Source organism: Coregonus clupeaformis, unplaced genomic scaffold (genome assembly GCF_020615455.1).
Source record: "Coregonus clupeaformis isolate EN_2021a unplaced genomic scaffold, ASM2061545v1 scaf0007, whole genome shotgun sequence".
NCBI lineage: Eukaryota > Metazoa > Chordata > Actinopteri > Salmoniformes > Salmonidae > Coregonus > Coregonus clupeaformis.
The window spans coordinates 1,931,911-1,954,343 of NW_025533462.1; the positions used below are offsets into that span (position 1 = coordinate 1,931,911).

The window sequence follows — 22,433 nt, forward strand, 5'->3', positions numbered from 1 at the left end:
CGAGACCTCCGGTTCACGACAGGATAGCGCGTCTGCATTGCCGCGTGCCCTCCCCAATCGGTGAACCACCTGGAAATCAAAGGGTTGGAGCGACAGGAACCATCTTGTTATTCGGCTGTTCGTGTCTCACTAACCCGCAATCCACTGGAGAGGCGCATGATCCGTGACCAGCCGGAATCGCCTCCCCAGGAGATAGTACCTCAGGTATTTCAGGGCCCACTTAATTGCCAGTGCCTCCCTCTCTATCGTCACGTACTTCCTCTCCCTGTCGGACAGCTTGCGGCTTATGTATAGGACGGGACGTTCCTCCACCCCGTCCCCTTGGGACAGAACAGCCCCCAAGCCGGTGCTGGAGGCTTTGGTGTGGACTGTGAAGGGCTGCTGGAAATCTGGGGCTCTCAACACCGGCTCCGAGCACAGCGTGTCTTTGAGATGGAGGAACGCCCCCTCGGCTTCAGATGTCCATACCACCGTCACCGGGTTCCTCTTCTTTGTCATGTTTGTCAGTGGGGTGGCGATGGTGGAGTAGCTTGGGATGAACCGCCTGTTGTAACCCGTTAGGCCCAAGAACGAGCGGACCCCATTCTTGTCCCTGGGACGCGGCCACTCCTGGATGGCCTTGGTCTTCTACACCTGGGGTTTGATCAGACCGCTGCCGATGGTGTAGCCGAGGTATTCGGCCTCGTTCAGTCCCAGGTGGCACTTCTTTGGGTTGGCTGTCAGGCCGGCCGGCTCAAGGCTGGCCAGCACGGAGCACATCTGGCGGAGGTGGTCCTCCCAGTCCTCACTTTGTATTACCACGTCATCAATATAGGCAGCGGCGAAGGCCTGGTGTGTCCATAAGCCTCTGGAAGTTGGTGGCCGCTCCGTGCAAGCCGAAGGCGAGGCGAACGTACTGAAATACCTCATCCAGGGTGGCAAAGGCGGTTTTGTGGTGGTCTAGGGGGGCCAGAGGTACCTGCCAGTACCCCTTTGTGAGGTCGAGGTAGGCGTCGAACCTGGAGATGGCGTTGAGGGTTCTGAAATCGTTGCAGAAGCTTATAGACCCATCGGGTTTTGGCACCAGCATGATAGGGCTGGACCATTTGCTGGTGGACGGCTAAATGACCCCCATCTTCAACATCTCCCTCCCCTCTTTCCGTACCATCTCCCAGTGTGCCTCTGGTACCCTGTAGGGCCGGAGATGGACCTTCTTCCCTGGATCAGTGGCTATGCGATGGCAGAGCAATGAGGTCTGCCCTGGAAGGGGTGAAAAGACCTGTTGGTTCTGGTGGACAACCTTTTCAAGGTCTCGCGTCTGCTGAGCCGTGAGAGTGGTGCCAAAAAGCACATTTTCTGGCGGACGTGTACCTTATCTCCTAGGCGGAACTGTCACGGCTAGGCCGTTCTATTGTACGCCGGGCTTGGGTTTCCTGCGCTTTGGCCATGTGTATCGCTGCCATAGGGTCCTTCATGAATGTGCCATGTTTAATGAGGGAACGGTACAGGCAGGGTTGGTTCTCCCAGACCTCCTTGGCCAAGTCAAATTGCGAGTAGCCAATGGACACCTGGGGGACCTCCCGGTGTGCGAACATGAGGTGGGGCAACAACATATCCCAATTCTTTCCCTCCCGGTCCACCACCCGGCGTAGCATGCTTTTGATGGTTTTATTCAGCCGTTCACACAGCCCATCCGTCTGGGGATGGCACACACTAGTCCTTATTTGTTTGACCCGGTATAACTGACACAGGTCCTTCATTAGTCTGGACATGAACGGCGTGCCCTGATCGGTCAGGATGGTGGCCAGGAGGCCCACTCAGAAGAACATGAGATACAGTTCTTTGGCTATGGCTTTCGTTGCTATTGACCTCAGGGGAATAGCCTCTGGGAAGTTCATTGCATAGTCCACCACCACCAAGATGTATTCATGTCCGCCAAACGCGACAGGGGTCCCACCAGGTCCGTGGCTATGCGCTCAAACGGGGTCTCTATATTTGGGAGAGGGATAATAGGGTTACGGTATGTTCGCTTGAGAGCAGTGCGTTGGCAGGTGTCACAATACTTGCAATACTTAGCGACATCTTGGGTAATCCTCGGCCAATAGAAACGCCCCAGCAACCGTTCGGTGGTCTTCTCCCTGGCGAGGTGGCCGCTTAGTACATGTGTATGGGCCATGTGTAATACCACATCTCTGTATGAACGGGGCACGATTAGCAGTTCCTGTTCTACCCCTCCACGTTTGGCCACCCAGTACAAGACACCCCGCTTGATGGCTTAATAAGGAGTGGTTAACTCACCTTCCGAGCCGATACCAATCCCATCTATCCTCTTCATCTTCCACATCACCTGGCGAAGGTCGGGGTCCCGGTGTAGGGCGGTTCCGAAGTGGCCCATTATCTCATCCGACAGGGTGAACAACCCCGATGATCAGGGTGGTCTTCCCGGCAGAGGTATGGACGCTGACTCGGGCTGTGGGGTAACGTTTGGTGTCCCCGTGGATGCAGGCTACAGCGGTTTCTGCCTCGAGATGGGGCGCGTTGGCCAGGACCTCCTCCTGTACCAGAGACACCATGCTTCCCGAGTCTAGGAAGGCCTCCTGTCCGTTCCTCTTAAGCGCACCGGCACACTTCGAGGCGGGGCCTGCTCCACATGCCAACATACCTGTGGCACGGGACATTCCCCCTGGACACGGGGGGTGGCTACAGATTCAGTGGGCATAGGGACGTCTACGCTGGGGCAGTGTCTAGCCATATGACGATGTGTGTTGCACTTGAAACACTGTATAGGGACCTGAGGCGTGGCCTTACTAAAAGTCTTGACTATGGGGCTAGGTCTTCTTGCCCCTGCTAACTGCAGCAAGGCTTTTAGTAGACAAGTACAGTACCAGTCAAAAGTTTGGACACACCTACTCATTCAAGGTTTTTCTTTATTTTTACTATTTTCCACATTGTAGAATAATAGCGGAGACATCAAAACTATGAAATAACACATATGGAATCATGTAGTAACCAAAAAATCAAAATATATTTTATATTTGAGATTCTTCAAATAGCCACCCTTTGCCTTGATGACAGCTTTGCACACTCTTGGCATTCTCTCAACCAGCTTCACCTGGAATGCTTTTCCAACAGTCTTGAATCAGTTCCCACATATGCTGAGCACTTGTTGGCTGCTTTTCCTTCACTCTGCCGTCCGACTCATCCCAAACTATCTCAATTGGGTTGAGGTCGGGGGATTGTGGAGGCCAGGTCATCTGATGCAGCACTCCATCACTCTCCTTCTTCATAAAATAGCCCGTACACAGCCTGGAGGTATGTTGGGTCATTGTCCTGTTCAAAAACAAATGATAGTCCCACTAAGCCCAAACCAGATAGGATGGCGTATATCGCTGCAGAATGCTGTGGTAGCCATGCTGGTTAAGTGTCCCTTGAATTTGAGATAAATCACAGACAGTGTCACCAGCAAAGCACCCCCACACCATAACACCTCCTCCTCCATGCTTTACGGTGGGAACTACACATACGGAAATCATCCGTTCACCCAGACCGCGTCTCACAAAGACACAGCGGTTGGAACCAAAAATCTCAAATTTGGACTCCAGACCAAAGGACACATTTCCACCGGTCTAATGTCCATTGCTCGTGTTTCTTGACCCAAGCAGGTATTTTCTTCTTATTGGTGTCCTTTAGTAGTGGTTACTTTGCAGCAATTCGGCCATGAAGGCCTTATTCACACAGTCCCCTCTGAACAGTTGATGTTGAGATGTATCTGTGACTTGAACTCTGTGAAGCATTTATTTGGGCTGCAATTTCTGAGGCTGGTAACTCTGAACTTGAACTTATCCTCTGCAGCAGAGGTAACTCTGGGTCTTCCATTCCTGTGGCGGTCCTCATGAGAGCCAGTTCCATCATAGGTCTTGAAGGTTTTTGCGACTGTACTTGAAGAAACTTTCAAAGTTCTTGAAATTTTCCGAATTGACTGACCTTCATGTCTTAAAGTAATGACCGACTAGTGACCGACAATCCTCTGCATGGTGACAGTTAATTCCCTCAAACACTTGTCTATGACCAGGGTTTCTAACACTTCGGCCGTGGTTTTTGTGGGGCATAGCCACCCCCTTACCATTCGGATATGTTGGTAGAGCTGGCCCCTCGGTGACTCCTCTTCGGCGTTACTTCCAGTCATGAAACCTTTGGGCCCGGTCTCTGGGGTTCAGCTGATAGCGGGACTGAATCTCAGCCTTCAGATGTGCGTAATATGCCCTCCCAGTCATCCTGAGGCCATCTCTCTCCCTGAAATGATTTGATATTGAGATAAAAATGGCTGCATTGGAAATTTAAGAGGTTGTAGCCTAATTGATGTTCCCCAGAGAGCTGTTTAAGTGGTTGAAATAACATTGGAGGCTGATGTTAATGACTCACTCCCCTCCCAGTTGTCATGGCAATGAGCTGTGTGACAGTGCCAGTTGTGACGACTGGCATTGACCTCCTGGCTGGTACATTCAACAGCTGGGCACATTTGAGGAAGTCACACTATTAGCCGAGACTACTCAGTTCTTGTCAACCCAGTGTAGACACATGTTAGTCATGTCCCAGTCCCAGGCCAGGACAAGGTTTGTCTGCTCCCAGCCAATTATTCTCCCAAACCTCACCATCTTCACTACCCACCTGCAAAAGTATTTTTAGGCCGCAGGTCGGGTAAGCCGCCACCTGTAACCTTGATAGACATTAACAAGCTTCGGATCTCAGAGCGGTGGAAGGGAAAGGTCTGTAAAGTGCTTGGGAAGAGCAAAGGTGCTCGACGTTGTATGTCGTTGCCTCAATCCGACGATCAACAAGAGGCAGGGCACGCGATGTTCTGTAGAAGCAGATAGATGGATGACACCCAGGGGTGTCTGGGTACGTCTGTCACATGGGTTGTAGCTGTTATCGCTAAGACAATTTAAAAACCTCTGTTTTAAGTGAGAAGTAGGCATTGGTCTGAAGCAAAAAAAGAAAGGAAATTCACACGAGCACCACAATGCCTACTTCACCCAAGCTCTACCAAGGTTTTCCAGCACACAGCTTTGACCTACTACAGTAGCTATGTTGGTCTATTGTACTTCAAACAATGTGTAGGCAGGTTGCTTATGATTAAAACCTTCTCAAACAGCTTAATTCATAATCTTAGAGGAGGTGCTCCCACAGTAATTTAATTTGTACTGGATACAAGATAAAGTATTGGATTCTTCACACACCACACTAAGACATTATCCCATTCCACTACCTTTTCAAGCTTTTTTTTATTATATGAAAGCAAGCTTTGCTTACAAGACCATCAGGCTTGATTGATTGAGCTGTTTTGTCTTGTAGTAATGTTGATAAAAGTCACCTTGTCCTAGAGAGATTTACAAGGTAAACAAAACATCACGCCAGGGTAAGCCTACACGAAACACAGCCCTTATTTTAAGTGTTTCTAAAATCCCCTATGGGAAAAATGAATGGTGGAAAAACGATTGGAACCATTTCCCTGTTTGTCCGCTAGGTTTAATGGGTATTATAACTCATACTATGGTACTCTATGAGATGCATTTATGGATGATAAAGTGAACTTGCCATTTCCAAAAAGTTTAGTGGGGATGCCCTGCTTTGAGATCTATTGCCTAGGAAAGGGCTCTCCAACCCTGCTCTTGGAGAGCTACCTTCCTGTAGGTTTTCGCTCCAACCCCAGTTGTAACTAGCCTGATTCAGGATATCAACCAAATGCCATGCCAACCACGCCCCTTCCCCTCTGCAACGGCAACCAATCAAGCCAGAGGCAATGGGTAGAAAAGAGCAGACGCTGTGTGCTATTGAACTGGGACCAAGTTAACTACACTGGCTTACAACAGCTGCTTTATTATCCATTCTATCTATTGACTGAGGAGATGAGGGCTGTCTCTCCTGTCATCAATATGGGTCTTCTGCTGGTCTGTGCAGGTAAATATGTGGATCTTCTTTGGTGAAATATGGGTGAAATGTCAGGAATATGAACTAATGAAATCTAGCTTTAGGGTAAGTCCATTTTAATTCTATACATGTTTGCCCATGGAAGGAGTAGTCAGAAAGTAACATTTTGGACCTGAGTGCCAAAACATTCAGGAGGCAAAGGTGCTCAAAGTTAACCTATTTTGCATACCCCACCATATCATGAGACATCCATGTCTTCATCACTGGAAAAGATAAACGGTTGAGTTTGATATAATTTAAAAGCTTACAAAGTGTTGTCAAACTAAAGTATTTTATTATGTCTTGAATTCTTTTTTTTTATAAAGAATTGTCATTTTGAAAACCGTTAACGTCAATTATCTATCAATTATCTAAAAATGCTTTCATATTCGCATTTGTTGTAGCTTAGACCCTATTTCAAATCATCTGAGCTTTTTGTGTTGTGCCCGCCATCGGTTGAGAGACAACATGCTCTTGAATACAGTATGGGTGTTATTTAAATCATAGAAATATAATTCATAGAATGGACCTATCTCTTCAGACCACTGCAATGTAAATGGTAAACCATTGACATTTTCATTTAATTGAAATTGTAACTTCTAATTACTACCACAAAGATGACCGCCGGTCCACCCGCCGCCAAATGTCAACTTAAATGGTCATGTCTATTATGGTATCTTCTATGATTTCAATAGGTTTCCTATGGAGGATTGACAGTATAATTTAATACAACAGATATTCCCATTCAAGTCAACATTCTCTGATGTGTGGACCTCCAACCATCTTTGTGGTACCATTAGAATATTTACATTTAAATTAGATTCACATTTTAGTGCATTTATCAGCCAAAACATGACATCCACCCTGTCTTCAAGAGCATGATGTGTCTCAACCGATGGCGGGCACAACACAAATACCTTAGATGATGTAAAATAGGGTCTAAACTACAACATCTGTGAACATGAAAAAATCATCGATATTAAAAGGAAAAAAATATTTCATTTTTATTTTAAAACTTTTTCCCCCCAGAAATTATAAAATATTTGACAACCCTGTTTGTAAGCTTTTCAATTATATTAATCTCAACCGTTCAATATTTCCCAGTGATGAAGACATGGATGTTTCATGGTATGGTGGGGTATGCAAAATGGGAGTATTTTGAGCACCTTTATCGCTTTAATGTTTGGCATTCAGGTCTAAAAAGTCACTTTCTGAGCAAATATGGAAGGAATCCTTAAAATCAAAAGGGGTGCTGTCAAAAAGTCATTGAATCCAAATGGATTGACCATTTAGCTATTGTAAAGAATTCACTGTTGTCACGATCGTCATACATAGAGGAGGACCAAGGCGCAGCGTTGAAGGCGAACATATTTATTAAATTAATGATCACACGATCAAAACAACAAAACGATGACGTGACAGTCAATGGTAATACACAAACCAAATACGAACAAGAAACCACAAATAATGAATGCCTAATGGCTACCTAAGTATGACTCCCAATCAGAGACAACGAGCTGCAGCCGTCTCTGATTGGGAGCCACCCTGGCCAACATAGATATACAACAACTAGAACATAAACAAATGAAAACTCACACCCTGGCTCAACATACTAGAGTCCCCAGAGCCAGGGCGTGACAACTGTTTTTAACAAATATCATAAAATGACAACGCTAATATAATCATTTTTTTTTGTGGGGGGGGTGTGGGTAGCCTTTGCTCTGTCCTTCAACTCTCAAGGTGGGGGGAATCTGAGAGAGGAGGAGGAGGACATGTGGGGGGACTACCTAATGGACAGAGAGGACAACCATGCCGAGGTAGAGTTGGAGACATTTCATTGTATTGTATTAGTGAGTACCCCCAACAGCAAAACATTTTGTTGTAGCCCCGGACAAAAACACCTGATTCAAGTCATTGAGGGCTTGATGACTAGTTAATAAGTTGAATCAGGTATGCATGTCCGGGACTACAAAATAATGTGCACTATTGGGGATACTCAAGGACTTTAGTTGAGGAACACTGCCCTACACCATACCCAGCTAGCACATTTGGTTCCTTGGAAGGTGTGGGTACGTATGTTTTTGGTTTAACATTGGTTGTGGGAACGAAGCCATAGGTTTCCTTACCAGTAAACAATAACTTTTGTTTTACATTCTGAGAACATTTTGTCTGTTCTGGGAACATTTATTTTTAGGTTGCAGGGAGATTCTGAGAAATTCTGGTTCCTTAATAATGTTTTTCTGGGAGGTTATATGAATGCTTTCAATAAGACTTTTAATAACACTGCTAGCTTATTTATTTGAACTCCAAGCACAGATAGGACACACAGAAATTCCTTAGGCATTAATCATGCAAACACATTTATTTTTTATTGTAACAAGACATCTTTTTCCATGGAATTAGTCCACTGCACCACCAGGATGGAGCTGCATGCCATGTTTTTTTTACGCATACAAAGCTGTACATTTTAATCTATTAAAATAGACCCAATTTCAAAGGAAACAAGCACTCATTAAGATCAGGTGTGGCCAATTAGTGGGCACAGCCAACACACCTGAACAAATCAAATCCTGTTCGTCACATGCGCCGAATACAACAGGTGTAGACTTTACAGTGAAATGCTTACTTACAGTGAGGGAAAAAAGTATTTGATCCCCTGCTGATTTTGTACGTTTGCCCACTGACAAAGAAATGATCAGTCTATATTGTGGTTAAATTCAAATATACTAATTGACAAAAAACCTTAATTTTTTTACAGAATGTTTAAAAAAGGTATAATCTTCGTAAATGATATCATCGGTAGGACTGGTGGAGTTATGTCGCACATGCAGCTAACAAAAACATATGGAAATGTCTGCTCTACCCAAAATTACAACCAAATAATTGCAGCCTTACCGCAAAAGTGGAAGAGGAAAGTTGAAGGGGGAGAAAGTAAGGAACTTGTCTGTCGGCCTTGCATTAAAGAACATAATTGGTTAAGGAAAACTGTGATAAATAAAAAAGTATATCAGTTTCACTTAAGGACCAAAGGATTGACAGCCGTCCCATATAGATTGCAAAATAGTTGGGAAGAGATCTTTGATGTACCGATCCCATGGCATAGTGTTTATGAACTGACACGCAAAACGACACCGGATTCAAAAATTAGAATCTTTCAATTTAAATTATTATATAAAATTCTTGCTACCAATAGAATGTTATTTATATGGGGGATACAATCTTCCCAGCTCTGCAGATTTTGCTGTGAAGAGATAGAATCATTAGATCATTTGTTTTGGTTCTGTCCATTTGTATCTTGTTTTTGGACACAGGTCCAGGAATGGCTAAAGGATTGCAATATTTACCTGGAACTAACCTTGCAGATAGCATTACTGGGTGATCTGAAAAGTCATAGTCAATCAATCAATAATATAATAATACTTTTAGCAAAAATGTTTATTTTTAATTCACAATCTGTAGAAGCAATGAGAATAGAAAGGTTCAGAACTTTTGTAAAACATCACAGTACAGTTGAAATATATATGGCAAATAGAAATCCTATATGGATGGTGTTAAGAGATAGATGGGAGGTATTGAATAGAGTTGAAGGATGGGACTAATAACAAATAACAACAAATAATAACAAAGATAGCTAATAATGTAAGCACACTGTGTCCATAATAAGTATATAGGTTGTATGTTGGGAGCTTTTGGAAAAGAGCACAGTTAGAAAGATATGGCATTTAGAAGCAAACCGGATGGACATCATGAAAATGATCGGAGAGGTTGAGAGTAGAAGAAGTTCAGGAGCAAAAAAATAAATATATATATATATATATAGAGAATTATTGTAAAATTAACTCTGTCCATAAGGTGTAGATAGTAAGTATAGACCGGAAGTAGAGGCCTGGGCGTTGTTGTTCACTAATTTACTCCAAGTAGGGAAAGGATGGTGGGGTTGAAAAGTAATAAAGGGGAATATATATATAAAAAATAAAAATAAAACATGGGGGATTGGAAGTGATGCAGACAATTACATTGATAGAAGATACAATCTATCTGCAATATTAAGCTGATCCATCCCCCCCAAAAAAAAAAAAAAAAAAAGAAGAAAAAAAAGAAAAAAAAAGAAATGATCAGTCTATAATTTTAATGGTAGGTTTATTTGAACAGTGAGAGACAGAATAACAACAAAAAAATCCAGAAAAACGCATGTCAAAAATGTTATAAATTGATTTGCATTTTAATGAGGGAAATAAGTATTTGACCCCTCTGCAAAACATGACTTAGTACTTGGTGGCAAAACCCTTGTTGGCAATCACAGAGGTCAGACGTTTCTTGTAGTTGGCCACCAGGTTTGCACACATCTCAGGAGGAATTTAGTCATTTTCATTGGCAAACTTCAGACTGGCCTGTATATGTGCTTTCTTGAGCAGGGGGACCTTGCGGGCGCTGCAGGATTTCAGTCCTTCACGGCGTAGTGTGTTACGAATTGTTTTCTTGGTGACTATGGTCCCAGCTGCCTTGAGATCATTGACAAGATCCTCCCGTGGAGAGTTTGGAATCTGATTGATTGATTGCTTCTGTGGACAGGTGTCTTTTATACAGGTAACAAACTGAGATTAGGAGCACTCCCTTTAAGAGTGTGCTCCTAATCTCAGCTCGTTACCCGTATAAAAGACACCTGGGAGCCAGAAATCTTTCTGATTGAGAGGGGGTCAAATACTTATTTCCCTCATTAAAATGCAAATCAATTTATAACATTTATGACATGCGTTTTTTCTGGATTTTTGTTGTTGTTATTCTGTCTCTCACTGTTCAAATAAACCTACCATTTAAATTATAGACTGATCATTTCTTTGTCAGTAGGCAAACTTACAAAATCAGCAGGGATCAAATACTTTTTTCCCTCACTGTACAAGCCCATTCCCAGCAGTGCAGAGTTAAAAAGTAACACACATTTTGCTAAATAAAAAAGGGAACTTGTAACTCAATAAAAACAATAAACGAGGCTATATACAAGGAGTACCAGTACCAAGTCAACGGGCAGGGGTACGATGTAGTTGAGGTAAATGAGGTAATATAGTATGTACGTGTGGGTAGGGGTAAAGGTGACTAGGCAATCAGCATATATAATAAACAGAGTAGCAGCAGCGTATGTGGGAGTGTGTCTATGCGTGAGTGTGTGTGCCGTCAATATGCGTGTGTGTGTGTGTGTGTGAACATGCGTGTGTGTGAACGTGTGTGTGTGTGTGTGTGTGTGTTGGAGTGTCAGTGTAGTATGTGTGAGTGTGTAGATAGAGTCTAGTGAGTGTGCATAGAGCCAGCGCAAGGGAGTCAATTTAGATAAATATATATAAAAAATAATAATAAAGGGGGTCAATGTAAATAGTCCGGGTAGCCATGAGATTAACTGTTCAGCAGTTTTATGGCTTGAGGGTAGAAGCTGTTCAGGTGCCTTTTGGTCACACTCCGGTACTGCTTGCCGTGGGGTAGCAGAGAGAATAGTTTATGACTTGGGTGGCTGCAGTTTATGACAATTTTTAGGGCCTTCCTCTGACACCGCCTGGTATAGAGGTCCTTGATGGCAGGGAGTTTGGCCCCAGTGAACATACTTAACAAGATAGAGGACAGAGAGAGTTTTGTTCATGCTGAGAACGGAATGTATATGTTTTTAAATAACATTCTTAGAACGTTCTCTGAACGTTACTAAAGTTTTGTTGTGGTTTTTATGGTTTTCTTAACATTCTCGGAAAGATTTGAGAACATGACTAAATAGAACCATGAAAACAACTTTAGGAAATGTTATGCTGAAGTACTGAAATTCCCACAGAAGAACGTTGCTTCTTAACGATTAAACAGGCAAAACGTCAGTATAGAGACAAAGTGGAGTCGCAATTCAACGGCTCAGACACGAGAAATATGTGGCAGGATCTACAGACAATCACGGTCTACAAAAGGAAAACCAGCCACGTCGCCGACACCGACGTCTCGCTTCCAGACAAACTAAACACCCTCTTCGCCCGCTTTGAGGATAACACAGTGCCACCGACGCGGCCCACTACCAAGGACTGTGGGCTCTCCTTCTTTGTGGCCGATGTGAGTAAGACTTTTAAGCGTGTTAACCCTCGCAAGGCTGCCGGCCCAGACAGCATCCCTAGCCGCGTCCTCGGAGCATGCGCAGACAAGCTGGCTGGTGTGTTTACGGACATATTCAATCTCTCCCTATCCCAGTCTGCTGTCCCCACATGATTCAAGATGGCCACCATTGTTCCTGTACCCAAGAAAGTAAAAGGTAACTGAACTAAATGACTATCGCCCCGTAGCACTCACCTTTGTCATCATGAAGTGCTTTGAGAGACTTGTCAAGGATCATATCACCTCTACCTTACCTGTCACCCTAGACCCACTTCAATTTGCTTACCACCCCAATAGATCCACAGACGATGCAATCGCCATCACACTGCCCTACCCCATCTGGACAAGAGTAATACCTATGTAAGAATGCTGTTCATTGACTATAGCTCAGCATTCAACACCATAGTACCCTCCAAGCTCATCATTAAGCTCGAGGCTCTGGATCTGAACCCTGCCCTGTGCAACTAGGTCCTGGACTTCCTGATGGGCCACCCCCAGGTGGTGAAGGGGGGAAACAATACCTCCACTTCGCTGATCCTCAACACTGGGGCCCCACAAGGATGCGTGCTCAGCCCACTCCTGTACTCCCTGTTCACCCATGACTGTGTGGCCAAGCACGCCTCCAACTCAATCATCAAGTTTGCAGACGACACAACAGTAGTAGGCTTGATTACCAACAATGACGAGATCGCCTACAGGGAGGAGGTGAGGGCTCTGTGAGTGTGGTGCCAGGAAAATAACCTCACACTCAACGTCAACAAAACAAAGGAGATGATTGTGAACTTCAGGATACAGCAGAGGGTACACCCCCCTATCCATATCGACGGGACCGCAGTGGAGAAGGTGGAAAGCTACAAGTTCCTTGGCGTACACATCACTGACAAACTGAAATGGTCCACCCACACAGACAGTGTGGTGAAGAAGGCACAACAGAGGCTCTTCAACCTCAGGAGGCTGAAGAAATTTGGCTTGGCATCTAAAACCCTCACAAACTTTTACAGATGCACAATTGAGAGCATCCTGTCGGGCTGTATCACCGCCTGGTACGGCAACTGCACCGCCCGCAACTGCAGGGCTCTCCAGAGGGTGGTGCGGTCTGCCCAATGCATTACCGGGGGCAAACTACCCACCTTCCAGGACACCTACAGCACCCAATGTCACAGGAAGGCCAAAAATATCATCAAGGACATCAACCACCCGAGCCACTGCCTGTTCACTCCGCTATCATCCAGAAGGCGAGGTCAGTAAAGGTGGATCAAAGCTGGGACCAAAAAACAGCTTATATCTCAAGGCCATCAGACTGTTAAATAGCCATCACTAGCACATTAGAGGCTGCTGCCTGTGGACATAGTCTAGAAATCACTGGCCACTTTAAGAAATGGAACACTAGTCACTTTAATAATGTTTACATATCTTGCATTGCTCATCTCATAAGTATATACTGTATTCTATAATATTCTACTGTATCTTAGTCCATGCCGCTCTGTCATTGCTCGTCCATATATGTATATATTCTTCATTCCATTCTTTACTTAGATTTGTGTGTATTGGGTATGTGTTGTGAAATTGAGAGATATTACTGCACTGTCGGAGCTAAAAGCACAAGCATTTCGCTATACCTGCAATAACATCTGCTAAACACGTGTATATGACAAATAACATTTTATTTTATTTGAACAATTTGAGAACATTACTTTAAATAGAACCATGAGGAAACCTGTTGGAAATGAAATTCCCACAGAAGAACAGTGTTTCTTAACACTCTCTGAACATTCCTGATGTCAAACCAGTTGGAGAACATTCCTAGAACATTACCAAAATGTAAATGTAACCATGTTTGAACTTTTAGGAAACCTTATGTCAAATAATGAAATAACAAGAAAATAATGTTTTTGTTTTGTGAAGGCCCATAAATATGCTGAGAATGTTCCAAAGCCAACCCACTGGGCACACACAGGTTGAATCCATGTTGTATCCATTTCATTTCAATGAAATTACGTTGAACCAACATGGAATAGACATTGATTTGACGTCTGTGGGAAGCAACTATTGTCACGATCGTCTAATGAGGAGGACCAAGGCGCAGCGTTGAAAGTGAACATGGTATTTATTAAACTGATCACACGATCAAAATAACTGACGAAAACGTGATGTCTCTGGTACATACACAAACCAAAATGAGAACAAGAAACCACAACACAAAGTGAAAAGACCGATAGTTAAATATGGCTCCCAATCAGAGACAACCAGCTGACACTCGTTGCCTCTGATTGGGAGTCACTCAGGCCAACATAGATATACAAAACATAGACTTACACACCCTGGCTCAACATAACATAGTCCCCAGAGCCAGGGCGTGACAGTACCCCCCCCCAAAGGCGCGGACTCCGGCCGCGCCAAACAACCACAACAGGGGAGGGACCGGGTGGGCACTCCGCCTCGGCGGCGGATCCGGCTCCGGACATGACCCAGGCACGGGTTGTGCTGGACTGACGACGCACACCCGTGGCTCGATGCGTGGAGGAGGAACGGGCCGGACCGGGCTGACGGGCGCACCCCTGACTTGGTGCGGGGAGCAGGAATGAGCCGGACCGGGCTGACGACGCGCACCACTGACCTGGTGCGGGAGCTTGGATGGGCCGGACTGGGCTGGCGACGCGCACCACAGACTTGGTGCGGAGAGCAGGAACGGGCCGGACAGGGCTGACGAAACGCACCATAGACTTGGTGCGGAGAGCAGGCACGGGCCGCACAGGGCTGGCGACGCGCACCACTGACCTGGTGCGGGGAGCTTGGATGGGCCGGACTGGGCTGGCGACGCGCACCACAGACTTGGTGCGGAGAGCAGGAACGGGCCGGACAGGGCTGACGAAACGCACCATAGACTTGGTGCGGAGAGCAGGCACGGGCCTGACAGGGCTGGCGACGCGCACCACAGACTTGGTGCGGAGAGCAGGAACGGGCCGGACAGGGCTGACGAAACGCACCATAGACTTGGTGCGGAGAGCAGGCACGGGCCGTGCCGGACTGACGACGCACACCACTGGCTTGGTGCGGGGAGCTTGGATGGGCCGGACTGTACTGGGGACACACACCACTGGCCCTACACCGGGATCTGGAACGGGCCGGACCGGACTGGCAACACACGCCAGTACCTCTCGCCGTGCCTCTACTTCCTCCATCCCCTCTTCGACCAGTGGCCCCCGTAACCCGGCGGCCTCCTCCGGCAACCCACTGGGCCGCTCTATCGCGGCCTCCTGCTGGTCCGACGTCGTGAGCCCCCCCCTAAAAATTTTCTGGGGTTCTCTCCTCCCCGTGGGCCAGGCCTCCATCATTCTCGCCCACCTCTCGCTCCTCTGTCTCCAACCCTCGTCACTCAGCTCCTCAATGGGCTTGACCCAGTCGAAGCTGCCACGGAGATCTGCCAGCGCTTTCCCTGGCGATGGCTCCTCGACTCGCTGCTTGGTCCAGTTGAGGTGGTTTCTTCTGTCACGATCGTCTAATGAGGAGGACCAAGGCGCAGCGTTGAAAGTGAACATGGTATTTATTAAACTGATCACACGATCAAAATAACTGACGAAAACGTGATGTCTCTGGTACATACACAAACCAAAATGAGAACAAGAAACCACAACACAAAGTGAAAAGACCGATAGTTAAATATGGCTCCCAATCAGAGACAACCAGCTGACACTCGTTGCCTCTGATTGGGAGTCACTCAGGCCAACATAGATATACAAAACATAGACTTACACACCCTGGCTCAACATAACATAGTCCCCAGAGCCAGGGCGTGACAACTATCCTGCACCTTTCCAGAAAGTTGTGGGAAGGTTGTTTGCAAAATAACCATAGACCAACAACTCTCTCACCAAGCTCTAAGAAACATTTGGTTCTCAGAACATTATATGCTAGCTGGGTAGCCTAAAGAAATTGGGGTTTGCATGTGGTAGCATGAGAAACGGTAGCATCAGTGCCAGTCTGTTTGTGCTACCATCCCAACTCCTTGTCACCCATTGTCAAGAGAGCAGAAACAGACTAAGCCTAGTGGTGCTTGTTTTAATGAATCCCAAAGAAAGAAAGAAATGTGCATCTAGGTTAATGTTATTATTTGGTAATACCACTTTGCCATGTAATATTTAAGTATATACCTGGTCATTTTTGTAGCCTAAAATGTCTCCCTCTCCCTCAGATCAAAGCTGACCTTCCAGGTACCTGCTATGTGTGTAAGCTCATCATCAAGAAGGTCAAGGCCAAGCTGAATGGTGATAATAACAAGGTAATGATAACAGATTGCTCACCTTCCCTTTTACAGTCACATAATAATCTTACAGTGGGGAAAAAAAGTATTTAGTCAGCCACCAATTGTGCAAGTTCTCCCACTTAAAAAGATGAGAGAGGCCTGTAATTTTCATCATAGGTACACGTCAACTATGACAGACAAAATGAGAAAAAAAATCCAGAAAATCACATTGTAGGATTTTTTATGAATTTATTTGCAAATTATGGTGGAAAATAAGTATTTGGTCAATAACAAGAGTTTCTCAATACTTTGTTATACACCCTTTGTTGGCAATGACACAGGTCAAACGTTTTCTGTAAGTCTTAACAAGGTTTTCACACACTGTTGCTGGTATTTTGGCCCATTCCTCCATGCAGATCTCCTCTAGAGCAGTGATGTTTTGGGGCTGTCGCTGGGCAACACAGACTTTCAATTCCCTCCAAAGATTTTCTATGGGGTTGAGAATTGGAGACTGGCTAGGCCACTCCAGGACCTTGAAATGCTTCTTACGAAGCCACTCCTTCGTTGCCCGGGCGGTGTGTTTGGGATCATTGTCATGCTGAAAGACCCAGCCACGTTTCATCTTCAATGTCCTTGCTGATGGAAGGAGGTTTCACTCTAAATCTCACGATACATGGCCCCATTCATTCTTTCCTTTACACGGATCAGTCGTCCTGGTCCCTTTGCAGAAAAACAGCCCCAAAGCATGATGTTTCCACCCCCATGCTTCACAGTAGGTATGGTGTTCTTTGGATGCAACTCAGCATTCTTTGTCCTCCAAACACGACGAGTTGAGTTTTTACCAAAAAGTTCTATGTTGGTTTCATCTGACCATATGACATTCTCCCAATCCTCTTCTGGATCATCCAAATGCACTCTAGCAAACTTCAGACGGGCCTGGACATGTACTGGCTTAAGCAGGGGGACACGTCTAGCACTGCAGGATTTGAGTCCCTGGCGGCGTAGTGTGTTACTGATGGTAGGCTTTGTTACTTTGGTCCCAGCTCTCTGCAGGTCATTCACTAGGTCCCCCCGTGTGGTTCTGGGATTTTTGCTCACCGTTCTTGTGATCATTTTGACCCCACAGGGTGAGATCTTGCGTGGAGCCCCAGATCGAGGGAGATTATCAGTGGTCTTGTATGTCTTCCATTTCCTAATAATTGCTCCCACAGTTGATTTCTTCAAACCAAGCTGCTTACCTATTGCAGATTCAGTCTTCCCAGCCTGGTGCAGGTCTACAATTTTGTTTCTGGTGTCCTTTGACAGCTCTTTGGTCTTGGCCATAGTGGAGTTTGGAGTGTGACTGTTTGAGGTTGTGGACAGGTGTCTTTTATACTGATAACAAGTTCAAACAGGTGCCATTAATACAGGTAACGAGTGGAGGACAGAGGAGCCTCTTAAAGAAGAAGTTACAGGTCTGTGAGAGCCAGAAATCTTGCTTGTTTGTAGGTGACCAAATACTTATTTTCCACCATAATTTGCAAATAAATTCATTAAAAATCCTACAATGTGATTTTCTGGAAAAAAAATTCTCAATTTGTCTGTCATAGTTGACGTGTACCTATGATGAAAATTACAGGCCTCTCTCATCTTTTTAAGTGGGAGAACTTGCACAATTGGTGGCTGACTAAATACTTTTTTTCCCCACAGTATGTTAGGTTTTACACTCTTAAATAAATATAATGCAAATATTAACTTTATAGTGTAAACACACCAATCTCATCAATGTACAGTATATTATAGCCATAATAAAGCCTAGTCCGGGTCATATTGACATTATTGAGAAACCACTTTATACTGCTATATCTCTGCAATTCTCACAATGTTATGTAAGTAACTGAATTTGTGTCACCAATGACACAAAACAACACATATTCTGTAAGTGATATATCTCTCTATATTTTACTTGCAGGATGACACAGCTGCTGCGCTGGACTCTATTTGTGGCAGCTTGAGAATGCTCAAAGGCATCTGCAAGAAACTGGTCAACAAATACAAAGTTAAACTGATTGATGCACTTGTCGGTGATGTGGATGCAAGGGATGCCTGTAAGACATTGAAGCTGTGCAAATGAGATACCATTTACCCATGATTGCCCTGGGCACAGGTCTGAGCTTACATGTTCTGTCCGTTTCTTTCAGATGAACACGCTGTCATAGCTTAGCTTTACATTATTTTCATAAACAACTGTCAAGATGGAATGGCAGTCTTTAAAGTCACTTGTATTGCTACTGCAATTTTCATTGAATTAAATACTGAAACATTCAAAACGGTCTCCTTCATTTCACAATAAAACCCTTGCTATTAATGTATACCATCTCCCTGGAATGCATTCTAGAAAGAGGGGCTTGGTGTTTCCCCTTTTGGATACTTTACATTGGAAAAATCAACCGTTGAATTAGGGCTCAATTCGTGGAATATCTAAGTTATAGCTCGATTGAAATTTAAAGGTAAGGTTCCTGCGTCCACGGAGACTACGTTCACAGTAAACTATGCATATGTCGGCTCAATCGGAAATTACCTTCACATTTTAAAATGGATCTTCCGTGATACTTCCGTGATACGGATTGAATCCAGCCCTCAACTGACAAATGGTATATTCAGTGCTTTCAGAGTACCACTATAAATGTAACCACAAGTCACGCTGTAGTACATAACGTTAGTCATGGTAACTGCTAACGAGAAAGGGTTGTAGTAACTACTAATGATTTGAAGGGTGTTAGTGGTCCATGTACACTGCTAAAAAAAAATTAAGGGAACACTTAAACAACACAATGTAACTCCAAGTCAATCACACTTCTGTGAAATCAAACTGTCCACTTAGGAAGCAACACTGATTGACAATAAATTGCACATGCTGTTGTGCAAATGGAATAGACAACAGGTGGAAATTATAGGCAATTAGCAAGACACCCCCCAATAAAGGACTGGTTTTGCAGGTGGTGACCACAGACCACTTCTCAGTTCCTATGCTTCCTGGCTGATGTTTTGGTCACCTTTGAATGCTGGCGGTGCTTTCACTCTAGTGGTAGCATGAGACAGAGTCTACAACCCACACAAGTGGCTCAGGTAGTGTAGCTCATCCAGGATGGCACATCAATGCGAGCTGTGGCAAGAAGGTTTGCTGTGTCTGTCAGCGTAGTGTCCAGAGCATGGAGGCGCTACCAGGAGACAGGCCAGTACATCAGGAGATTTGGAGGAGGCCGTAGGAGGGCAACAACCCAGCAGCAGGACTGCTATCTCCGCCTTTGTGCAAGGAGGAGCAGGAGGAGCACTGCCAGAGCCCTGCAAAATGACCTCCAGCAGGCCACAAATGTGCATGTGTCTGCTCAAACGGTCAGAAACAGACTCCATGAGGGTGGTATGAGGGCCCGACGTCCACAGGTGGGGGTTGTGCTTACAGCCCAACACCGTGCAGGACGTTTGGCATTTGCCAGAGAACACCAAGATTGGCAAATTCGCCACTGGCGCCCTGTGCTCTTTACAGATGAAAGCAGGTTCACACTGAGCACATGTGACAGACGTGACAGAGTCTGGAGACGCCATGGAGAACGTTCTGCTGCCTGCAACATCCTCCAGCATGATCGGCTTGGCGGTGGGTCAGTCATGATGTGGGGTGGCACTTCTTTGGGGGGCCGCACAGCCCTCCATGTGCTCGCCAGAGGTAGCCTGACTGCCATTAGGTACCGAGATGAGATCCTCAGACCCCTTGTGAGACCATATGCTGGTGCGGTTGGCCCTGGGTTCCTCCTAATGCAAGACAATGCTAGACCTCATGTGGCTGGAGTGTGTCAGCAGTTCCTGCAAGAGGAAGGCATTGATGCTATGGACCGCCCGTTCCCCAGACTTGAATCCAATTGAGCACATCTGGGACATCGTGTCTCGCTCCATCCACCAACGCCACGTTGCACCACAGACTGTCCAGGAGTTGGCGGATGCTTTAGTCCAGGTCTGGGAGGAGATCCCTGAGGAGACCATCCGCCACCTCATCAGGAGCATGCCCAGGGGTTGTAGGGAGGTCATACAGGCACGTGGAGGCCACACACACTACTGAGCCTCATTTTGACTTGTTTTAAGGACATCACATCAAAGTTGGATCAGCCTGTAGTGTGGTTTTCCACTATAATTTTGAGGGTGACTCCAAATCCAGACCTCCATGGGTTGATAAATTTGATTTCCATTGATAATTTTTGTGTGATTTTGTTGTCAGCGCATTCAACTATGTAAAGAAAAAAGTATTTAACAAGATTATTTCATTCATTCAGATCTAGGATGTGTTATTTTAGTGTTCCCTTAATTTTTTTGAGCAGTGTATAAAATGTATTTTGCGACAACACTGGCCCAAAACATTCAGTATCTTGTGACTGAGGAGAACATGATGGCCATCTCTCCTGTCATCAGTATTGGTCTTCTGCTGGTAAGTATGTGGACATACTTTTGTGAGGTAAAATGTAAGGCATACAGTTAGTAACTAAATAGGACTATGGAATTAGCTGATAAACATTCACTGTATGTGAAAAAATATCAAATACTAATGGAATCGTTAGTTTTTTGGCCAGCCTTTGCTCAGTCCTTTAAGCTGCAAGGTCGGGGGTATGTGAAAGAGTAGGAGGACATGTGGGGGGACTACGTAATAGACAGATGACAACCATACCAAGGTTGAGTTGGACACAAAAAAAGAAAGAGAAACCCTGTGCACAGCATCTAGATCCAGGTGCTGGGGGTTGGCAGGAACAACTAGTATTAGAAAACCGACCTTGACTTTAGTGCTTACAGTTGAAGTCGGAAGTTTACATACATACACCTTAGCCAAATACATTTAAACTCAGTTTTTCACAATTCCTGATATTTAATCCTAGTAAAAATTCCCTGTCTTAGGTCAGTTAGGATCACCACCTGTTTTAAGAATGTGAAATGTCAGAATAATAGCAGAGACAATGATTTATTTCAGCTTTTATTTCTTTCATCACATTCCCAGTGGGTCAGAAGTTTACATACACTCAATTAGTATTTGGTAGCATTGCCTTTAAATTGTTTAACTTTGGTCAAACATTTCGGGTAGCTTTCCACAAGCTTCCCACAATAAGTTGGGTGAATTTTGGCCCATTCCTCCTGACAGAGCTGGTGTAACTGAGTCAGGTTTGTAGGCCTCCTTGCTCGCACACGCTTTTTCAGTTCTGCCCACAAATGTTCTATAGGATTGAGGTCAGGGCTTTGTGATGGCCACTCCAATACCTTGACTTTGTTGTCCTTAAGCCATTTTGCCACAACTTTGGAAGTATGCTTGGGGTCATTGTCCATTTGGAAGACCCATTTGCGACCAAGCTTTAACTTCCTGACGGATGTCTTGAGATGTTGCTTCAATATATCCACATAATTTTCCTTCCTCATGATGCCATCTATTTTGTGAAGCGAACCAGTCCCTCCTGCAGCAAAGCACCCCCACAGCATGATGCTACCACCCCCGTGCTTCAGGGTTGGGATGGTGTTCTTCGGCTTGCAAGTCACCCCCCTTTTCCTCCAAACATAACGATGGTCATTATGGCCAAACAGTTATATTTTTGTTTCATCAGACCAGAGGACATTTCTCCAAAATGTACGATCTTTGTCTCCATGTGCAGTTGCAAACGTAGTCTGGCTTTTTTATGGTGGTTTTGGAGCTTTGGCTTCTTCCTTGCTGAGTGGCCTTTCAGGTTATGTAGATATAGGACTCATTTTACTGTGGATATAGATACTTTTGTACCTGTTTCCTCCAGCATCTTCACAAGGTCCTTTGCTGTTGTTCTGGGATTGATTTGCACTTTTCACTCCAAAGTACTTTCATCTCTAGGAGACAGAACGCGTCTCCTTCCTGAGCGGTATGACGGCTGTGTGGTCCCATGGTGTTTATACTTGAACAGATGAACGTGGTACCTTCAGGCGTTTGGAAATTGCTCCCAAGGATGAACCAGACTTGTGGAGGTCCACATTTCTTTTGATTTTCCCATGATGTCAAACAAAGAGGCACTGAGTTTGAAGGTAGGCCTTGAAATACATCCACAGGTACACCTCCAATTAACTCAAATTAAGTCAATTAGCCTATCAGAAG

General features: G+C 45.1%; 1 protein-coding gene across 1 annotated transcript; it reads left to right on the forward strand.

The window, feature by feature from the left end:
* Window positions 1-5,810: 5,810 nt before the first annotated feature.
* Window positions 5,811-18,615, forward strand: LOC121538724 (saposin-C). Its single transcript, XM_041846883.2, has 4 exons — window positions 5,811-5,937; window positions 7,660-7,763; window positions 16,256-16,342; window positions 18,258-18,615. The coding sequence occupies exons 1-4, from the start codon at window positions 5,886-5,888 to the stop codon at window positions 18,417-18,419; spliced, it is 405 nt and encodes a 134-aa protein (XP_041702817.1). The 5' UTR covers window positions 5,811-5,885; the 3' UTR covers window positions 18,420-18,615.
* The last annotated feature ends 3,818 nt before the right edge of the window (window positions 18,616-22,433 follow it).

Bases quoted from the DNA above. Each gene is read 5' to 3' on its own strand.
- LOC121538724 (XM_041846883.2), top strand. From the start codon at position 5,886: ATGAGGGCTGTCTCTCCTGTCATCAATATGGGTCTTCTGCTGGTCTGT. The intron at 7,764-16,255 runs GTAGAGTTGGAG...CCTCTCCCTCAG, and splicing joins GAGAGGACAACCATGCCGAG to ATCAAAGCTGACCTTCCAGG. The intron at 16,343-18,257 runs GTAATGATAACA...TTTTACTTGCAG, and splicing joins TGAATGGTGATAATAACAAG to GATGACACAGCTGCTGCGCT.